The 23,226-nt window shown below is 38.4% G+C and overlaps 1 protein-coding gene across 2 annotated transcripts in view; it reads left to right on the top strand.

Moving 5' to 3' along the window:
• The window catches only part of OXR1 (oxidation resistance 1), a 279,731-nt gene that overhangs the window by 123,142 nt on the left and 133,363 nt on the right, over positions 1–23,226 (top strand). For both annotated transcript variants that reach the window (XM_060775765.2, XM_060775764.2), the window contains exon 4: positions 12,547–12,746. In XM_060775765.2, coding sequence (XP_060631748.2) covers positions 12,547–12,746 — 200 coding nt within the window. The remainder of the gene's footprint in view (positions 1–12,546; positions 12,747–23,226) is intronic.

The following is a 23,226-nucleotide window of genomic DNA, read 5'->3' as shown; positions in this document are numbered from 1 at the left end:
TGAAGGCCACCACATGCACATTCACACAGCCTTGGAAATAGTGAAAGGGAAACACTGGCAATCTCTAGGGCTGCTGCTAACTGCCTATAAGGCCAGATTTGGAAGGCGTTAACCAGTGAACTCCAACTTCCAGAAGCCCTAGCTAGTTTTTCCAATGGTCAAGAATTCTGGGAGCAGGAGTTCAAAACACCTGGAGAACCACAAGTTTGACAACACTGTTCTTCTCAAAAACCCAGAAATCTGGAGGACTTACTACATAATAGCAACACTCAACCCCACCCCCACCCCTTTGCTTATGATTCTGATTTTTGGAAATGCAACAATAGTCAGCAATTAGAGTAGTAATAAGGTTATCATTTATCTAAAGTGCTTGGGATCAGAGTGTCTCAGATTTTGGAATTGCTGTACAGTGTTCCCTTACTTATCATGGGGGTTCAATTCCAGGACCACCTGCAATAAATGAAAATACACGAAATAGGGACACCATATTAATTTTAAGATTTATACATTATTTTATTTATTTTATATATTATTCTCTTACCCATGCTTCCTTACCTGTCTCCCATCCCATCCCGAGTATGCCTGCCTGCTTCCCTGGCCTCCACAGACCCCGGCAGAGCCTCTGGAGCCACGTAGGGAGCAGCAGGCCAGGGAGGCAGGCCCTCCCCGCTGTGCCTCGGGCCGCCACACTTCCAGGGTCCCTGGCCTCCATTGGACATAAATATTTTATGTTTTATTTTTATTAATATTTTCAAAAACCCATGAAACAGTGAGTCCGCTAAAAGCGAACCACAAAGTATCAAAGGAACACTGTATTCGCATATATGCACATAATGAAATATCTTGTCAGACCCAAGTAGAAAAATGAATTTCATTTATGTTTCACATACTCATAGCCTGAAGGTAATGATAATTTTGTGCATGAAGCAAAGGTTGCCTACATTGAACCATCAGAAAGCAAAGGTGTCACTATCTCAGCTAGCTATGTGGAACATTTCGGAATAGTTTGTGTTTTGAAATTCTGGAAGTCTAAATTTGTACCTTAAAGAAAGCAGCAGTAATAATTTCCAGTGTCTGAAAGCCGTTTTTATCTACCTATCATCACCTCTCTTAAGATGTAAAGTGATATTTCTTTCCACTTTTCTTCCTGCTTTCTTATTTCCCCCCTCTTCTATTAATAACACAACCAGTTTAGTTCAGTTTATCTTAACAGACTTGAGAGATTATGTGTCCTTAATGGGGTGCTTATAATAAAGCCTTTCTTTGTTTCTTTAGCCACAGGTGTTTTTCTTCTTCAATCTGTATTGTCACTTGCTACACACGCAGGTACGCTCTATCACTCATTAAGCAGATCCCTAGATCTGGCAATGTATTTTTCTCCATTTTTAACCCTAAAGGTTCGTGTCAGTAAAGATAAATAAATAACCCTAAAGGTTAGAAGAGTTGTAAAAATAAAATCAGGAGGACTAGAACTGCATGAGTGATATCACCTTCAGATCGCTAGATGAATTGTCCCTACATGAGGTTACCTTTATTTTGTGTATTTAAATGTTTTTTTTAATTGCTGTGAAATGTAGGTTTTCAACATGTGTAATTTCATGTGTAATTTCATATCTTAGAATCTTAGAATTACAACATAATAGAGTTGGAAGAGACCACATGGGCCATCTAGTCCAACCCCCTGCCATGCAGGAAAAGCACAAAGTACCCCAATCCTCTATCCATTATGCAGGAGGAAATGGGGGCAATATGAGAAACTTTCCAAAAGCAATGGGCAGTATATACATAATTAGCTGATGTTTTAAAAGGACTACAAGAACAATTACAAAAACAAAGAGTCTGGACTCCAAGCGTTCAGGAAAGAAAGATTAAAACCATTGCTATGGGACCAAGCTTTTGGAGAATAACAGCAGTGCAAGAAATGAATGTAGAATCTGTGCAATGACAATTGGAATGGCCCTGGATTATAACTTTGGATTATATGATTTTAATAATCGATGTAACTCTTTTTAGATGTTTTAATTCTCTGGTTTCTAATGTAGATGTTTACCAATTGTATGTTATTTTAAGGCATTGATTTGTTGCCGATATGTGAGGCTGTTCTTTACTTTTTTCGGAAAGTCAGTTAGATTAGGCAAGTCCCTACACTGACCTCCTTACGTAGGGATCTGAAAACCTGGATGTTCCAACAAGCATTTGAGAATGACTAGTCCCTACTTATACATTACCAGTCCCTGCCTGATAGTACTCTGTTCTCTGTACTTCTTCCAATTCCCTGGCCCTATACTATGCTGTTTTGCACTACCCCATACCCGGTTCTTTTTATAGCCTGATGATGCCCATCTTAGTTCTTCAGGTTATTGGTTTTTTGTTTGTTTATTGTTTGAGTGAGTTTTATACCCTTATGTTTTATTTGGTGGTGTTTTATCTGATTGTTATGCTTTGGTATCTTTTATTTTAATTGTAATTTTGTTTTTAATTGACTGTTTTTAATTGACTGTTTTGTTTTGATGTTTCCTGGACACCTTGCCCCATGTGTAAGCCAGCCCAAGTCCCCTTTGGGGAGATGGAAATGGGATACAAAAGTCGTCGTCGTCATCATCATCATCATCATCATCGGTTCTGATATTAACTCTTTGTCCTTGATGTTTGATGTTTTGCAAATCACCCACTTCCATCTTATCCAGATCTGTTATTATCATTGTTTTTAAATACCAACAAAAAATCAATGTATTCTGTCAACACTCTGCCCCATTGTTTGACTTCTTTATTGGGTTATTATGTGCAGTTGCCAATAAACCACAAGGTTCAAACAGACAGTTAGGGCAAATAATTGGGCAGAACTGGGATGAAGCAGGCAGGCTTTCTGCAGGTCCAAGGAAAAGTGTAATGTCAATAAATGGATTTGTCTGGAATGTGTGGTATTCCTGCACACCCTTCATAGAAGTATAAGCTCCCTGAATATTTTGAGAGAAAAAGAAGCAAGTTAACCAGGATTGGGGTTTCTTGGTATTGTGCAAATTCCCCACAAAGTTATGGTAATGTAACCTTTAACAAGTGATGGATAGAAAAGTTGAAAGCTGCAATGCTTTTGAGGCAAAAAGCAATCTTTCCTCTGCTTCTCGACTTTAGACACTGGAAACTTTTTTCAAAAAAGAACTTCATGCTTCTGTCTTTTTCTGGGCTTCTTTCATGTTTTATCAGAACTGGGAAAGGCATTTCATATTTTCTAGCCCCACAGTTGTATTGAACACGGATTCTGCAGATGAAGGGAAAATGTGAGAAGAGCAATGAGAAAGTTAAAGCAGACCATTGAGCCATTTTATGGGGGTGGCATGGCAGACTAACCAGCAGTGATTGACAAACTGGAAAATCAGTTATGAGAAGGGTGAAATATGGCTAGTTTTCAATTGCTTATAAGAAGGTTGTATTCACTGACAACCTGAAGGTTCCATCTTCATGGATTTTCAGGCTGCTATTTCTTAGGGTGATGGAGATTATTTATCTATATCTATTTATAGCTATAGCTATATCTCAGGTGAGAGACATTGATTCTGAGTCGACCAAAAGTACACCCCACATTCAAGCTTCAAAAATCTTGGATGAAAGCTCATGGTGAAAAAATTGAAATGAATAAACTTCAAATAATAATCTTACTTCGAATAACATTCGAACTTTTATTTGAACTGCTTTTTCCCTTCTTCCCTCTGAATGATAGTCTAGTCTTCCTATTATTTCTGCTAGTATTTTGATCCATGGGATAAAATACAGCCATTATGAATAGTAGTCATTGATTTTTTTTAAAAAACTTTTTTTACAGCCATATGAATTGGTAACTTCTACCACTGAAACAAAACATACTTTTAAACTGTGCACTACAGCTATTTGGACCAATGAAACAGTTACAAAGAAATAAGTACATTTTCCATTTTATGTCAGGAGCGACTTGAGAAACTGCAAGTTGCTTCTGGTGTGAGAGAATTGGCCGTCTGCAATCTACCATCCTGTGGGAGGCTTCTCTCATGTCCCCGCATGGGAAGCTGGAGCTGACAGATGGGAGCTCACCCCACTCCCCGGATTCAAACCGCTGACCTTTCAATCAGCAGTCCTGCTGGCACAAAGGTTTAACCCATTATGCTGCCTGAGGCTCCCATTTTCCAATGAGCATCCCTTATCAGGAATTCCGAAATCTGGAATACTCCAAAATCCAAAATTGTCCACAGGAGTGGCTGAGATAGCAAGACATTTGCTTTCTGATGGTTTTAGTGCACAAACTTGGTTTCATACACAAAATTCTTTGAAATATTTGTATAAAGTTTATTTCAGGTCATGTGGAGCCCCCGGTGGAGCAGTGGGTTAAACCCTTGTGCCGGCAGGGCTGAAAACCGACAGGTCAGAGGTTCGAATCCAGGAGGAGCCTGGATGAGCTCCCTCTGTCAGCTCCAGCTCCCCATGTGAGGACATGAGAGAAACCTCCCATAAGAATGATAAAAACATCAAAACATCCGGGCGTCCCCTGGGCAACATCCTTGCAGATGGTCAATTCTCTCACACCAGGAGCAACTTGCAGTTTTGCAAGTCACTCCTGACACGAAAAAAAGGTCATGTGTTTATGAAACATACATGACTTCATATTTAAATTTAGGTCCCATTTCTGAGATACCTCATTATGTACATATATGCAAACACAATATTTTAACATTAAAAAATGTAAAGCATGCCTTATTCCAAGCATTTGAGATAATGGATGCTTAATCTGAACCAATGTTGCTTTAGAAAAAGCTAAATTTAGTTAAAAGTCCTCATAACATTAACTGTCTCAAAACAATGAAGTTAACTTCATAAATTCTCTTTCCATATTTTTCCTCAAGTATATTTTATTTTTCTGTATTATTTGGATACATGCAAAGTGTCCCCCCCCCTTTTTTTGACATTGCAAGTTTTTTTTTTTAAAAAAACCTTATTCAAATGTCAGTTGCAAAAAATAACAGATTTTTGGTGCACTTACATTTTTTCTAAAGAGCAGTTTACGGAAATGAAATAGCAAATGCATTTCTCATTGTGTGTGTGAGTCGTAGTGGTATGACAGATAGACGACACATCTATCTGCTCTTTGATGATACAATAATAACAGTGATTTGATTTACTGCGGAGGACTCTTCAATAGAGTGCTGTGAAGGATGAACCATCCATCCTGTTTGTAGACTCTACAAGCTCCAATTCACCTCGCCTGCTGGGTTATCAAGCTGGTTTGAAGAACTAGCCGATAACTGCATTTTGTTTAATTTAGCCTTTGCTCCCTTCCACTTCCCCAGTTGGCAGAGACAAGCTGACACTCATAATTTTTTTTTAAAAAAAATACATATGGGAGAAATGCCATTCATTGATGCTAATCCATTATCTAGACCTTCCATGTGTATTGTATCTTCCCGTGACTTATTTCTTGATTGTTACATCATCAAAGAGAGTTACGTTAATAATGGGGTGCCATGTGGAGCATAAAAAAGGATTACAAGAAAGGATTTAAAAGGCTACTCCAGGAAGGTTTAAGTGCGAAGAAGGAATTTCATTTGTATAGAAAGTTGAAAGGCAAAAGTGGCTTTCATAAAGTGTGTGGGGGGGGGGGGGAATGAAGGGTCAGAAAGGGAATGAAATTGCTTCAATACACTTTGAAAGGGCCGTAATATTGCTGGTTTGTAACACTTAAGGGAAAGCATACATTCTGTTTGTGCGAGTATGTTTCTTCTTCGAGTTCTCTGTGAATGCACACTTGTGGAGTATACTGCGCCTACGCAGGCTCTAACGGAAGCTTTCCAAACTGTATATTTTCAATTTTTGGTGGTATTTATTATTTATTTATTTCCAGCATTTCTAGCCCATCCTTCTCAACCCCCGAACTTGAGAAGGACTCAGGGCAGCTTACAATGGCAGTAATTCCATGCCAACAACATACAACACATTATGTACAACATTATACAAAAGATAAAACATTAGATTAAAATGCATTTAAAACATTATTATTATTATTATGTAGCTGAATCAAAATCTGATTTAGCAACCAAAAACCCAGTCTAAAGCCAATCATAGTCAAAATTCCAACATTATAATTACTGCCAAACCTTCTAGAATCATAGAGTTGGAAGAGACCTCGTGGGCCATCCAGTACAACCCCCTGCCAGAAAGCAGGACAATTGTGTTCCAAGCACCCCCAACAGATAGCCATCCAGCCTTTGTTTAAAAGCCTCCATAGAAGGAGACTCCACCACACTTCGGGGTAGAGTTCCACTGCTGAACAGCTCTCACAGTTATGAATTTCTTCCTACTGTTCAGGTGGAATCTCCTAACACTTAAGGAACATTCACTGTCCAAAGGCCTGGTCCCAAAACCAGGAGTGAGTAACCCCATCCACTCCTCCCCAGGGCAGGCGCCCTCCCTCATGTCCTTTCGAAAAAGCCTTAAGACCTGGCTGTTCGAGAGGGCATTTAATTAAGTGCTAAGCAACAACATTACGGTAATGAGAACTGGAATGGTATAAGGAAGATGAGACTGGCTATGATTCTACTAAGAGACGAAGCGGATTTTTATGTAGTTTGTATTTGTCGTATAGTTATATGTTGTTGATACTGGCCTTTGTAACTGTCTTTTTATGTGTACTGTACATCGCCATGAGTCGCCCGTAAGGGCTGAGAATGGCGGTTAATAAGTGCATCAAATAAATAAATAAATAAATAAATTGGTTTGTTCCTTCTGCCTCCTATGTCATTCCTTTCCTGTTTTGTCACTTCCAGATTTATTTATCTAGCAGATGTACATCTAGCAGGGGGGTGCTCTTGCATTCATGTCTTGCTTGCTTGTGCCTTCTTATAGGAAACTCATTGGCTCTATGGATTTTATTGCACAAATAAGGCAAACCAACATGAAAGCAGGACTGTGTGCATCCTATTGCTGGTATTACATTCTTCATTCTAAAAGTTTTGGTGCACCTGGCAAAGATAGCAATTTGTCAAATAGCTACTACAGAAGATTACTGATACAAGGCTTTCTAAAGCAGCAGACTCTAAGCCTGCAATTTTGCTCATTATTGTGAAGACAATGAAACGATTTAATATACCTAAGTTCTATTTCCTCCAATGACTAGAAAGAGCAACTACATGAGCAATTAATCTTTGCAAGCCTGCAATAGTGTCAGCAAAGGGGAAATTAATTTATACAATTCGATCCTTACACAACAAAAAGCAATAACGTATCGTGAAAATAGAAAAATCAGCAATAGACTGATTTGGTATTAGAAGTTTATTTCCCAAAGATTTAGTTTTTACTTTATAAGCTTCTTAAACCTTTAAGGTCCTATTTGTCAAAAGTAAAGGTAAGGTTTTCCACTGACATTAAGTCCAGTATTGTCTAATTCAGGGGATTGGTGCTCATCTCCATTTCTAAGCCGAAGAGCCGGTATTGTCTGTCGACACCTCCAAGGTCATGTGGCCAGCATGACTGCATGGAGTGCTGTTACCTTCCCACTGGGAAGGGGGGGTACCTATTGATCTACTCACATTTGCATGTTTTCGAACTGCTATGTTGTCAGAAGCTGGGCCTAACAGTGGGAACTCACCCCCACTCCCTGGATTCAAACCTGTGACCTTTTGATCAGCAAGTTCAGCTGCTCAGCAGTCAAAAGGGATTCTTAAAAAGTAGCAGGGCTTGAGATTGTAGCCTTTGATTGAAATTCAAGAAATCAGAGCTGTGGTGAAGAAGACAATTATTTTAAAAGCAGAGGTACCTGTTCCAGCCGCAGAAGGAAATTTGGATGCTTGTTAAAAGTCCCCCTGAAAAGCAAAGTAAGCTTTATAAGACCTGACATGATTCCCAATTGGTTTAAGGCTGAGCAAGAGAAGAAAACAGCTTACTAAATTTATCAAATGTACAATTGAGCCCCATCTTGCTATGAGGTTCAGTTGGGCCAGGATGGGGACATGTAGCTTTCCAGACATTTTGGACTCCAGTACCCATTGGCCCCAGCTAGCCTAGCCAAGTGTCAGAAGTGATGGGGAGTTTTATTTCAACAATATTTGGATTGCCATAAGTTCCCAGCCCTGAAAGAGGAAGATATTGAGACATCACAGGGGCTAAAACTGGAATTTTGAAGAATATTCAATCTTCATGGAGCATTCACTGCATCTTTTAGTAGTCCTCATGGAAGCATATCATTAGTTTGAATCAATTAAGAGGAAACTTTGGCTTTGTTCCACCTCCAAGTCTCTCTCTCTCTCTGCTTCCAGACAGTGAAATCATGGAACAGATTTCTCTGTTAGCATGTATAAGTATTTGTACTAAGAAGTTCTTACTTCCTCATGGGTAGTGAGATAATTTTTCCAAGCTTTCAATTTGGTTGATAAAAGCTGGAGAAAATTCATTTTGGAGTATAGTTCTCAGAATCCCAAAGAGGGTAAGGGAGTCTGAGGGTTATTCTGAAAGTTTTTCTAGTGCGTAGAAAATATTAGCCAAGTTTTCCCAGTGTTTTTGCCCTTGTTCCAGAAGAAATTGAGTAATTTCTAAGTTAATCTGAGAACATCTTTGCAAAGGTGACCTATCAGTATTCAAAACCAAGAATTTCAATTGAAACTACAATTAAAACAAATTATTAGAACTGCACAGAACACTGCATTTTATGAACCACTTAATAATGGTGGATAAATTGTATTTTATCCACACCTTCACATATTCATTATTCTTTTTCTCATGAGGACGAAAACTTGAGGAAGCAATTATTGCTACATTCGAATGAGTATGAATAACTAGCATTTAGAGAGCTTCACTAATTCCTTGTATCACAGGTACCTAATTGCTAATCAAACCCAAATGTCTTAAAATGAAGAACTTTCCCCTTTTTGTGGCCTTTATGTCTCCTTGTTTAATACTTACAGGAGAAAGAAGAAAACCTTTTTCATTTTGCAAAAAAGGGAAAAAGATTATAAACTTGAGATTTCATTTATGTTGCACGTTTCTTCAGGCAGTGGAAGCAGTGGTAATTCGCCAGAAAGATCAAAATTTGGTGTAATGTAAGTGTTCCATTTTCTGGGGATATTGTCTTTTCTTTACAATAAAATAGTTCAAAGTCTCCTTCTTTCTGCCCCTAGACTGCTGGAAGTTTCATATATATAGTATTTCAAAATGTATTTCGGTAGCAAGGGGTTGCTCCATTTCCTCTCGTGCTACTAAAAGCTTAGCACCGTGGAGCATTTCCCCTATCCAATACAGTATGTCCCATAATAATAAATGCATTTTCCTTAAGAAAAGATACACCTTTGAATTGCAAATAATCTGGCTCTCTAGTTGACATTCTTTTTGTCTGGCTTGGTGAGAATTACCTTCATCAATCCATCTAACAGTGTGGAATAATTCTAACCTAGACACACTTTTCATTGCAGAGTGGACTTATAATGTAGTCTTTCTAGGAGATTGCTATCAATATGTCAGTAAACAGTGGCCCAGATTTAAGTTGTTTACAATTTTCGTTTTGTATACAAAAAGGTCCTGTAAAAAAAAAAAAAAACAATTTCTTAACAGCAGCATCTAAATTATTGGTTTCAGGACTTGTTTTATTCCAGATAATGTCACAGGTTGGATCATAAAATCATAGAGTTGGAAGAGAAATCGTGGGCCATCTAGTCCAAACCCTGCCAAGAAGCAGGAAAATCATATTCAAATACCCCTGACATATGGCTATCCAGCCTCTGTTTAAAAACCTCCAAAGAAAGAGCCTCCACCACACTCCGGTACAGAGAGTTCCACTGTTGAACAGCTCTCACAGTTAGGAAGTTCTTCCTAATATTCAGGTGGAATCTCCTTTCCTGTAGTTTGAAGCCATTGTTCCACATCCTAGTGTCCAGGGCAGCAGAAAACAAATGTACTCCCTCCTCCCTATGACTTCCCCTCACATATTTATACATGGCCATCATCATGTCTCCTCTCAGCCTTCCCTTCTGCAGGCTAAACATGCCCAGCTCTTTAAGTCGCTCCTCATGGGCTTGCTCTCCAGACACTTGATCATTTTAGTCACCCTCCCCTGGACACATTCCAGCTTGTCAATATCTTCCTTCAATTGTGGTGCCCAGAATTGGACACTGTGTAATTCCATGTGTGGTCTGACCAAAGCAGAATAGAGGGGTAGCATGACTTCCCTGGACCTAGACATTATACTCCTATTTATGCGGGCCAAAATCCCATTGGTTTTTTTAGTAGGTCATTTAAAAAATCAATCCAAGAAAAGAAATAAAAATGGAAAGTGTAAAGGTCTAATGGAGAAAGCATAAACCATAAAAGTCCTATGGGGTATCACACTGTTGATATTTGTCATTGGACTGGTTGCTTTTGTCCTAGCCAGTGGAAAATATTAGTTGAATAGCAAAGAAAATAAGTGGCTTAGGTTCCTCCCAACTTCAGATATTGCAAGAGGGCAGTATTCTTTTTTATTTTGCAAATTTCATTAGAGGTAGAGAAAATGAATCAAAATGCAGTGTTTGAAAAATAAAGCACATGGTTTGTTTCTACTTTCAGAAGCAGAAGTTCAGCATCGCTGATTCACCATGAAAGGAACAGAGAAAGCTGTGGTATTAATTTGCTACTGCCCGTAATAAGCATAACACATACATAATTACTATTATCACCCTCACATTGCTCAGTGTACTAACCTTTTTTAAAAAATTAGGAGAATGTATTGTGTTTCTAACTGAAACCCCTTACAGATGGTCTTGGCAGCAAGGGCAAAGTTTACACCAAATGAGAAGACAGCAGCATTTAATAGCCGTAAAAATGTCCTATTTACATTCTATTAACAGCTGTGTCTCATTGAAGCTGCATTTGTGCTTTCTTCTAGCCTCAAAATATAACTGTGTGTGTCCATAGTAAATGCCATGTACGCCTAAATGGGTAGGATGTGTTTGCTGTGGAACAGGTGTTCTTCCAGCAGCTTAATCATGTTCTCTGATATTACACACTGGAATGTTAAACATGCCCTGCATCCTCATGAAAGCACTGTGGGGGATGAAATCAATGCGTTTTAGAAAGTAATTATAGAGAAGTAATATTTGGCTTAGCATTTTGTATTTCATCAAAAGTCCTGTGGGATGTTATTAAGTGTTAGCTTGGATGTTCCTCGTATCTGGCTTAGAATATTGCATACCTGGAGTTCATAGTCAATTTTCTGGAACCTCTGGTGGCACAATGGGTTAAGCCCTTGCGCCGGCAGGACTGAAGACCGACTGGTCGGAGATTCAAATCCGGGAAGAGGTCCCTGTCAGCTCCAGCTCCCCATGCGGGGACATGAGAGAAGCCTCCCACAAGGATGGTAAAACATTAAAAAAAAACATCTGGGCATCTCCTGGGCAACATCCTTGCAGGCAGTCAATTATCTCACACCAGAAACAACTTGCAGTTTCTCAAGTCACTCCTGATACAATTTTTTTTAATGTTTTATACTGTTTTTTTACTGATGGCATTGAATTTTTGTCAACACTGTGAATCATCTTGAGTCCCCTTCAGGGTTGAGAAGGGCGGTATACAAATACTGCAAATAAATAAAACAATAGTGCCAATTTTGTCAATCCCCAGAATGCATAATTTAAACTGTGAGGGATCTGTGATTCAGTTTCCATACATGGACTGTGAAAGATAAAAGCCAGAAAGTGACTATAAGACCATAACTTCAGTAGTAAGCCAGAGCTGACGTTCAGAACTTTTCTGATTTCTCCTCTACACACATTGGGTATTGATTTGTATTCCTCTTTGGTGGTTTCCTCATTCTTCCATTTCTTGTTCATGTCTCCTTTAAATCTCAGCTCATCTAAGAGTTGATGATGTTCTGCCGCTGATTCATTCTTGCTGTTGTTTTTCTGCACACTGTTGGTTTTTGTATTATTGGCCCCATTACCCCTATATCACTAGGGCTGTTATCTCCTTCAGCCGTAATATTGCAAAATGTAGTTTGGAGATTCACATCGTTCAGTGTTCCTATATATTAGTTTGAAGTCTCTATCTCAGTGTGTTCCACATTATGATGGTTTGTATCTAACTTCACACAGAGGATTGGCCTGAATACATTCAAGATTGGCTTGAATATGTTCTCTGGTTTTGCAACTACTGAAAACAGGATGTATTGTTTATATTTGTATTTTTTATCTTGTTTATATTCCTGGTTGAAAATTTAGAAGTTGAAGAATTACACGTGGAGGTTTTTTTTTTGTTTTTTTTTTGTTTTTTGCTAAAATGCAATAAAGTACTCCATGTTAGAACTCCATCCAGTGAACTGTAAGTTTAGCAAGTCCTGTATAATACACTTACATGGCCAGTCTTTATACCAGAGCGAAATTCTACAACTGAGAGTGTTTCATTTTTATAGACAGATTTTCTTTTTCATTACTTATAGTAATTGCTGCTAAGTTATGGATAATTTCAGCATGATATTATATATCTAAGTTTTAAGAGCAAATTTCCAAATTTAAGTCAGAATAGGCTGGATAGTAACAGAACATTATATCAATTTATTTTTAGGCTAAAGAAAAAGTCCCAGTCTATTGATATTTCTGGATCAGGTTATGAACCTCTGGCACCAGCAGCACAACATGCAATACAACCAACCAAACCAGCACCTGTTACCAATACAACTACTTCTGAAGAGGAGCAGAACAACACCGCAAACACCCAACGGCGCAATCCACGGAGGGGTGAGCTGAAGAGATACTACACCATTGGTGAGTTAGCAAATGGCCTTTTACCTTAAGAGAGCGAATCTGTTGATGGGAACATTGAGAGGGAAGCTGACATTATGAAACATCCAAACAGAAATGTGTTAGTATCAAAGGACCCTTCCAAACAGGTCCTATATTCTAGGATCTGATGCCAGGTTTTCTGCTTTAAACTGGATTATATGAGTCTGCATTGCCAAATCTTCCGAAGAAGATTAAAAACTTGGATGTTCGAACAGGCATTTGGTTGATCAGTGCGATGAATGTGACGATTACAGGAATGGAAATATGGACGACGAAATTGGATCATGACTCTAGTGGTGAGAAGCATTGTGTTGTTATTGTTGTGTAATACTACATATTGTGCTTTTGTGTTTTAAATTGGATATTGTGACTGATTTTACCCTTGTTGTAAACCGCGTTGAGTCGCCGGTTAGGCTGAGAAACTGCGGTATACAAGTAAAGTAAATAAATAAATAAATAATAAATAATCTGGGATAAACAGAAAACCTGGTTTCAGATTCTGGGATATAGGGCCTGGTTGGAAGGGCCCTAAGATAGTAAGTTAGAATAACTGGATTTCTGCCTCAAGCTCTTTTGTGTGTGTGTATTTGCTGTGAGCATTTGAAGATATCCACTTTGTGTGTGTCTTTTTAAAAGCAACAGGATTCAGTTTAATGTCTTGTGCTGTTTGCATTAAGGTTATATTCTTGTTCTACTTATTCTTGGTGTTGAAATGTTACCTAGAAAAATCTCATTGAAAGCAGTGCAATTCTTCAAGAATAAATATTAGGGTTGCTGGGTTTTTGTTTTTGCTTTTTTCCAAACCTCCTCTCAAATTATGGACAAGAAATGCCCATACTCCAAACATGCAATGTTTATGTTTTCCTTTTGGCTGTTTCGCGATCAGCTTCAGATCTTTTCTCCTGGTGATTTCTGCTCAAAGGTAGAACTGCATGTCTTGTCCCTCCAACTGCCTTGGACGATCCGTTACAATAAGATGTGCCTGTATTTATTCAAGTATAATGCATCATCAAATGTGATGTGAACCCCAATTTTGAAGATGTGCATTACAAAAACAGGATTTGCTGTTGAATGTAATATGAAGAGGTGATGGTCGCGAAATGGCTGGTGGAAAGCTATGTCCCTCCATTTGGCTTTCCCACCAGTCTTTTCATGGCCACCATCAGCTTACTACCAGCCTTTTACAGCCACCACTGCCTCTTCTTCCTCCTTCCTCAGCTGAGATCTTTTGCCAAACAGTGCAGACATGTTTGTTTGTTTATTTATTTACAGTATTTATATACCACTTTTCTCACCCCAGGGGGAATCAAAGTGGTTTACAAAGAAATAATGGCAAAATTCAATGCCTTACAAACGTATACTAAATTACAATCAATACCATAACAAATTAGAAAATTAATGGGACAATTCACCATAAGATACAATAAAAAGACATTTAAAATGTGACATATAAGAATTTCATGTTGAGGTGCACAATTCTAACATGCCGTCGCATCTAATGTGCACTTCAATTTTAGTGGTTTTTCATTTCATGTCAAAAGCATTGCATAAACAAATTAGTATAAAAATGATAAAATAGAGGGAATGCAAGCAGCTAAATAATTTTAGACCCAAACCAGGTAAAGGCGGCCGCATTTTCTGTCACTTGAAACAGTTCTTCCTCTGTACATGTGTCAGGGCTCATTGACTATGGTTATTATTTATGGTATTAGCTATATTATTACTAAATTTAATTCCATTTCTAATTTAAATCAATTTACACCACACTTTTATCCCAGAATGGGACTGCAGAAGACTTACAAGAAGTTGAAATAAAGTCCAACTTTTCCAGTTGTTTCTATAAGGTTTAATGGTGGCAACCGGTCTCATTTTTTAAAGTTATCAACTTTCTGGAGAATATTGGAGAGGACTGAAGATGAAAAAAGTACCTGGAGGCTGACTGCAGTCCAAAGGATGTGCTAAGCATACTCCTGATCTAGCTTGATGCAGAATTCTGAAGATCTGAAAGCTTGCACATTATATGTCCATATATGTGATCCTACTAAAAGCATTGTCTACATGTAGATTTGGGGTTTGTTTTGTTGCTTTGGCTTGGCACAAGCTCTTTCTTGTTTTGGAACTGTGTTCCAGTACTTTTAAAGACTTAGAAATTATAGCATGAGCTTTCAAGGAAACCATATTTTTGTAACTTGGCAAAGTTTATAAGCTCTTTTGGCTGTGTCATTGACTAGCTTGAAAAGCTTTTCGTTTTTTTATTTGACACCCCCCTGTCATTTTAGCTAAGTTGAGTCTTCTAGATGCGTAATGTCCTTGGATACCATGGAAAGGTGAAAACTGGATTTCCTTTTTTTTTTTTTGCTGATCCCTTCTACTACATCTTAAAATGGAATTGAGTTTAAAATATTGGCTCTAAAATCCAGATCTGTAAGCTATGTGCAAGGAAGCTATTCAAAGTCAAGAGAAACAGAATTTCTCTTGTTGTTGATATTGCTGATATTATTGATAATATTTTTGTTCCAGTGCTTCAAACTATCTTTTAAGACTGTGAAACTTTCAGATAACTTAGCTGAACTAATAAATGGAAGTTGCAATTTCAGCCTCAGCTGAGACTCCTTTATTGCTTTGGGAACTCTGCACTGAAGGGGAAATGTCCTGAGGTGCATCCATAACTTGGTGGGAATTAGGTTCCAGTTGTTCCACTGAGCAATCATGAGCGGCAAAAGTAATTTTTCTGTCTGGAGTTCGAAGTCTGTCTGGCACTGTGTGACAAAATTGCTAATCAGCAGGGGCTGTGCGTTAACCATTATTACATAATGAACATGGAACAGTGTTTTGAAATTTAGCCCATTTCCATCGCCTGTGACCCTGAAGGACATCCCACCAGAAATATAGTCATGCCTCAGCAAGTTTCTGCCATAACAGTTCCATTTTTCATCCCTTTCTTCCATGTCTTCTATTTAGCTGGATAGTTTTTTTAGAAGCATCAGCAACGGCAGGGTGGTGAAAGAGGGCAAGAGAAACACAGACTTTTGGCTTTGGGTTGTAACAGCATATCTGTAGTAAACAATGCAATGAAACAAACTCAAAAAGGGAATATTCTGCTCTAGTTATCCTACAATCACTGTGTATGCCTACCTGCAACAGGCAAGGTAAACAGTAGTTGTATCCAGAATTCCTCACTGGGAGTTCAGGAATAAAAAAAATAGAAAAGGAAAGAGAAGAATAGTGCTCTCTTTATACTACTCCCTAGGCCCTAATCCTGTCATTTCCTTTCATTTAGCACTTTATCCATCAACCCTATCCTTTGGTAAATGATATGCACCAGTTGCCTGCCCTGAACTCAGTACTGTGCACTATTCAGACCACTGAAGGTTGCTAGATGTTCGCTATGTATTGTATTATGTGGTTGTTTTATATTGTTTGAAATGTTTTTATGAATGTTGTTGTTATATTTTAACTATGTTAAATCTTGGGCTTGTCCCCATGTGAGCCAGCCAAAGTCCCTTCAGGGAGATGGAGATGGAGTACAAAAATAAAGTTATTATTATATATTATTATTATTATTATTATTATTCCTGTAAATTCTATACTGACCATAATTAATAGTGATTTTTAGAATTCATGTTCACAGAAGATTCTCTGTAGCCTGAATCCTAATAGGAGTCTAAATTAGAACCAACACACTGAATTTTAAAGACCTACCTTTATAATGACTTACCATTCAGTAACTGATTCAGTGCCATTGTTGGTGGACTAACCAGTATGTTTAGATTTAAGTCTCCTATCTGTAGTTTCATTCTTGCATTTAAGTGTGTAAACATCTATCACTTTGATTCATTCATGGAATGTGGAACTTAGGAAGGCTCTGTCAATCATGCTGCACTAGAACTCTGCTCACCACTGTATAGCCTCTTTTTTGATGGATTTTTTTTAGCAAATAAGGAGGAATTTCTATTAATCCTTGAAAAGTATAGTGCTATCCTCTTAGGAAGAAATAGGTGCTGGAGGATAACTCTACCTTTTTAATGCAATATCAGGAACAGGAGGAAATTTTTGAGCATCTGTATCCTACACTAGAGTATTTTGGTTTTCAATAGAAAACCCTGGGAACTAACTTACTTAGGTGATCCCTCGTAGCCCGAGGATGATGGTCCTCTAAGTTCAGTGTCTTGGAGTGGGTCTGTAGAGCTCTGTTCTTGATCTGCATGTTTGGTAGTGAGGATATCGGTTTCCAGGTGGGAAGTGGTCCCGGTCAGGGTTGGCTTGACACACCTTCCTCTTGGCACATTTTTCCCTTTCACCCTCCATTCATGCCTCTTTGAATTCTGCAGCACTGCTGGTCACAGCTCACCTCCAGTTAGAGCACTCAAGGGCCAGAGCTTCCCGGTTCTCATTGTCTATGCCACAGTTTTTAAGGTTGGCTTTAAGACCACCTTTTCCTGTCCATCAACATTATGTTTCCTGTTCTTTTGTTGAGAGTATAGTAGCTGCTTTGGGAGACAATGATTGGGCATTTGGACAACGCGGCCAGCCCAGTGGAATTGATGGTATAGGAACATTGCTTTAATGCTGGTGATCTTTGCTTCTTCCAGCACACTGACATTTGTCTGCCTGTCTTCCCAAGGATTTGTAGGATTTTTCAGAGGCAACGCTGACTGAATTGTTCCAGGAGTTGAGTGTGATGTATGTAGACAGTATACATTTTGCAGTCATATAGCAGGGTTGGGAGGAGAATAGCTTTATAAACAAGCACCTTGGTATCTCTATGGATGTCGCAATCCTCAAATATTCTCTGTCCGTTCGGAAAAATGCTGCACTCATAGAGCTCAGGCGGTGTCAGTGTTGACTTTTTTTGGAGAAGTGGCTGCCAAGGTAGTGGAAATGGTCAACGTTTTCTAATGTTAAGCTGTATTTCTGGCATTGGAGGGGGATTGGCTGGTGACTGCTGGAAGAGCACTTTGGTTTTCTCAATGTTCAATGAGAGGCCGAGCTTCTCATATGCTTCTACAAAGGTGTTTAGAGTGGCTTGTGGATCTTCTTCTGAATGAGCACAGACTGCATTATCACCGGCATATTGGAGTTCTATAACAGAACTATACTGGAAACTATATCATACCTAAACTATATGTGTAGCCCTCCTAACCTTAGCCTGGTGGACTGCTCCAATTTCCGATTACATATCTCTTATCCTAAATGCTTCAGACCAGAAATGCCTTGGCTTTTTTCAATTTTGGGAAATCTGTGTAATTGCACATAGATGCATAATAAGATATCACCAGCCAGCACTGTTCAATGCTGAAGGGGTTTCATTATGAAAACCTATTGTAACTTCTTTTGACCAGCCAAATCAATTAACTTCTATATTTTGATATTCAATATGAGCTTCTCTAGGAAACTTCTGAAACTCATTCATGATCATGCAGAAATCCTGTTATTCCAGTAGTTTTATAGCTGTTTCTTCTAAAATTATATATATATAAAGAAGAATATTAACTTTTAGAAAAAATGGTTTTAAAAGTTCATTTTTCAAAAGAGAAGGAGGCAGTGATATGGCAGTAAAAATGATTTGTTTTACATAAAATGTCAAGATGCGTAATTATATGTTTCCCTACATTTACGAAGTCTGTGAGCAATACCATGCAGCTGTTTAATCACTTCTCTGTCTAAAATGTGAGCAGTTCCCTGGAGGCTATAGCAACCTAAAAATGACGTTTTAGCTTTAATCTTTGTTGATAAACTAGAAAATAGAAATTAAATAGTAGCTATAATTTTTCGTCACCTTGTCTGGAACATTTAACAACTCCCTTGTGGAAAATGATGTATCAGCCTTGTTTTTGTGTGAAGTGTTAAATGCATTTTACTATTTGTCGTGATGGTTTTGTGAACTGCATATCTATAGGTTTTGAAAGGTGGATGAATATTAAAATACAAGATGCTGTTGGCTGGAAAGCAAAATCAACTCTGGGAATATCTTTGAAAAATCATTCTGACAGGTTTCCATTCTGGGTTAGTAAAATGAAAATTGAAAACTCCAATGATAGTAAAGAAAGCAGACTTGCATAGACTAAGTAGACTTATTTCTGAGATCAATATTCCATATCTCTTCTGTGATGGAAATAAAGCTGAAGACATAGGATTTGCTTCTATTAATGCAAGGGTCTTAGTGTGGACCATATGTTGGCCCCATGACTATTTTGTGGGTCAGATAGTTCTTTATGCAGAATCTTCTCATTTATTTAACCAAAAAATGGAATCTAAGTGGTACAGTGGGCATTTTTATTAGGTTTATGAAGCCCCCCAGAAATCAAAACATTTTGTAACATTTTTCACAATTTTATTTCTGGTTCAGATTGACCCAAAATATTCTCTAGGCAGCCAGGAAGAAAAAATGCATGGTGGTGGTAGTGGTATTTTGGGGGCAGTGCCCTTAATGGAGGTGCAATCATCCAATTTCTTCTAGTTGGCAACCTCAACCTTCCATAATTTCCCATCCCTTTGTTAATGGAATTTAAGATAGACATCATAGTCTTTCAAAGCCTAAAATGTAATGCACCACAATAACATAATTCTCAAAGCGTATACATGAAATGTGTGACTGTGTATGCATTTTCATTGTTGCTGTTGGATACTTCAAATTGATTTTGTCTTTGGGCAACCAATAAGGCAAACCTATCACAGGGGGTTCTTGGGAAGATTTCAACTCCCCATATGTAAATTTGCAGGATTTGGAGAGAAAGACAAAATAGAGCACTTCTTTAGCACTTGATGGATGATGAGCCAAGAGAAGCAAACTTGAGCAACCTGTGGATAAGGAAAGTTGTTTCCCTGGCAACAGAGGAGATGCAAAATCCTGTGTTCTCTCCCCCTTTTTAAGTGTATTTTGTGTATTATTTGTGGTGTAAATGGCATAATCTGTAAATAGCCAGCAAACATTGGGTTTTATTTAGTCATCAGCACTTAAAGCTTAAAAATATTATCTGAAACCCTTTGATCACCATTGCCGATTGAGACCAGGTTTTCATATGCACAATGAAATATGCATCTTCTTTTCATGTTGTCTCCATGTTGTATGTTCCATTTCATTTGGTGCAGGGACCTAATAATTTTGTATTATGATGTTAATGGACTCATCAGCACCATCATTTTCATACTTGTTTACAGTATCATTTCTTTTTTATCTTGGGAAAAAATAGGCACAGTTCAGTCCAAATTAAGCACTTCCAACTCTGGCCAGTTTGAGCAGAAGCATGTAGGCATGCACTTAATAACCCAGTTTACATAAATGGAATTCAAAAGGAATCCACTTTGTCTGGCTTGTATTCACACTTTGATCTCTGTAGCTGTGGAGTAGTGATATTTACAGGATGTTGTGTGTTATTAGCCTCATTTCCTGAATGCCTTATTGTATGTATACAGCCTTTTCAAAATATCATCTCTTACTTTTGCACTCTTACAAATGCAAGATACTCCACTTTGGCAGAAAAAATGAAATGCAAAGATACAGAATGGGGGACGCCTGGCTCGAGAGCAGTACGTGTGAAAAAGATCTTGGAGTCCTCGTGGACAACAAGTTAAACATGAGCCAACAATGTGATGTGGCGGCAAAAAAAGCCAATGGAATTTTGGCCTGCATCAATAGGAGCATAGTGTCTAGATCTAAGGAAGTAATGCTACCCCTCTATTCTGCTTTGGTTAGACCACATCTGGAATATTGTGTCCAATTCTGGGCACCACAATTCAAGAGAGATATTGATAAGCTGGAATGTGTCCAGAGGAGGGCGACTAAAATGATCAAGGGTCTGGAGAACAAGCCCTATGAGGAGCGGCTTAGGGAACTGGGCATGTTCAGCCTGAAGAAGAGAAGGCTGAGAGGAGATATGATAGCCATGTATAAATATGTGAGAGGAAGCCACAGGGAGGAGGGAGCAAGCTTGTTTTCTGCTTCCTTGGAGACTAGGACGCGGAACAATGGCTTCAAACTACAAGAGAGGAGATTCCATCTGAACATTAGGAAGAACTTCCTGACTGTGAGAGCCGTTCAGCAGTGGAACTCTCTGCCCTGGAGTGTGGTGGAGGCTCCTTCTTTGGAAGCTTTTAAGCAGAGGCTGGATGGCCATTTGTCAGGGGTGATTTGAATGCAATATTCCTGCTTCTTGGCAGGGGGTTGGACTGGATGGCCCTTGAGGTCTCTTCCAACTCTTTGATTCTATGATTCTATGATTCTATGATTCACTGTGGGATGGGTAAACAAATAGTGGGGCAAAGGAGATGATAGACGGAGCTGAATTGCCCCAAATGATAGAATCATAGAGTTGGAAGAGACCTTGTGGGCCATCCAGTCGAACCCCCTGACAAGAAGCAGGAAAATCACATTCAAAGCACCCCTGACAGATCGCCACCCAGCCTTTGTTTAAAAGCTCCCAAAGAAGGAGTCTCCACCACACTCTGAGGCAGAGAGTCAACATCTCCCTTCAATTGCAGTGTCTAGTATTGGACACAGTATTCCAGGTGTGGTCTGACCAAAACAGAATAGAGGGGTAGCATAATTTCCCTGAATCTAGACACTATACTCCTATTTATGCAGGCCAAAATCCCATTGGCTTTTTTTTTTGCCACCGCATGACATTGTTGGCTCATGTTTAACTTGTTGTCCATGAGGACTCCAAGATCTTTTTTACACGTACTGCTCTCGAGCCACATGTCCCCCATTCTGTGTCTTTGCATTTCATTTTTTCTGCCTAAGTGGAGTATCTTGCATTTGTCACTGTTGAACTTCATTTTGTTAATTTTGGCCCATCTCTCTAATCTGTCAAGATCGTTTTGAATTCTGCTCATGTCTTCTGGAGTATTGGCTATCCCTCCCAATTTGGTGTCATCTGCAAACTTGATGATCATGCCTTCTAACCCTTCATCTAGCTCATTAATAAAGATGTTGAACAGGACCAGGCCTCCAAATCAGTTGGAGTCAAATTCACAATGGCTCCATCAATTCATAGCTAGATATATTATAGTATAATATGAATGATTATAATAGGATATGAATGAATTGGTCCAAATCAGTTGGAGTCAAATTAACAATGGCTTCACCAATTTGGGGAAGACTATAGTAGAATGTGAGTTTAAACTTAAGGGAGCTTGCTTGTGAATAAACAAACACAGAATTCATTAAGTAATCAAGTGTTTTCCCAGCCTCTTGCCAGTTTCAAGGAAAGGCCCCTCTGAGTGTGCAAATGGTGGGAATTGTTGTTGAATCTCATTTTTCTATTCTTCACTCTGGGGATTCTACTTTATAGATGGCAGATTCACCATGTAGCATTTTAATTGATCCTAGGAGCACACAAAGACTTTGCAGTATGAAATATTCAACGTTTACAACAGCGACCATTTTGTAAATATAGTTGCTAATTGGACAAATATGTTTATGAAAAGCATCATAACAGCAAGCAGTGGCAGCAGCACATCATGAGTCCAATGAAACTAATTGGTATGCCAGAGAGGTCCCCCCCCCCCATAAAATAATCTATTTAATTTGCATAAGATAAAACAGGCATTTTTGCCCAGTGCTGAAAAAATAAAACATGGGCAAGAATAATTCAGTGCTGCAGTTGTTGATATAAGATGTCAGGGCTGCAGTATTTTTGCTGATGTAATATGAGTATATGTGACTACTTAGGTATGTAATTAAAATCTTTTGCAGTCTGCTGACAGTTTGAATTATCTTGTTTCATTTTTGAAAAACCTAAACAGTGGGGAAATGGATGGTGTGTTTACTTACATCCATTGCATTTCGCTTGATAGTTATGAATTTTCGAGAAACATAATTCTGGGAGATTTATTCAAGAAAGATTGTTCCTAGGATCACAATATTGACTTTCTGTGATGCTCTGCTTTAGGAAATATGTATACATGAATCTGTAATAAAAGAAATTGTGGCTTTGAGTTCAGCTCTCTGGAGATGGAATACACCTGTTCTTTTTTATGCATATCCCTTGAGGCCTTTGAAAGTAATTGTCCTTTTTGGTGGTACATTTTGAGCTATGGCTTTCATAATCTGCATTTTGAAAGAAACAAACAAATAAGAAAAAACACAACCAGCTCATAGTCTCCCTCAAAACTGTTTAGAAAATGCTATTTGGGTCATAGAACAAAGAATGGTTGCATGCCCCAATCCTAATGAACAATGCTTCTGCCTTTAATGCCATGCAAAATAAATATGAATCATTTGTGCTGTTCCTCCTCTGACTTCAGTATTTCCATCTTCTGCTTCTTTTACAGGTAAATAAATGTGCCCACCCTGAGGTTAAGATTTTTGTAGAGCTCGGCAGGGATGTTAAATATGATAATAAATATCAACACAATACTTGTATACCATGCTGTCAAGATGCATCATTTCAAGACAATTTTTATACTTTGTGGCATTAGTGGTATTCTACTTAAAATAGCTTGTACAAAGAACAGCCCA

Source organism: Anolis sagrei, chromosome 4, assembly GCF_037176765.1.
Source record: "Anolis sagrei isolate rAnoSag1 chromosome 4, rAnoSag1.mat, whole genome shotgun sequence".
NCBI classification, from domain to species: domain Eukaryota; kingdom Metazoa; phylum Chordata; class Lepidosauria; order Squamata; family Dactyloidae; genus Anolis; species Anolis sagrei.
Note: the sequence above shows the minus strand (reverse complement) of the source record. Positions and strands in the feature narration are given on the sequence as shown.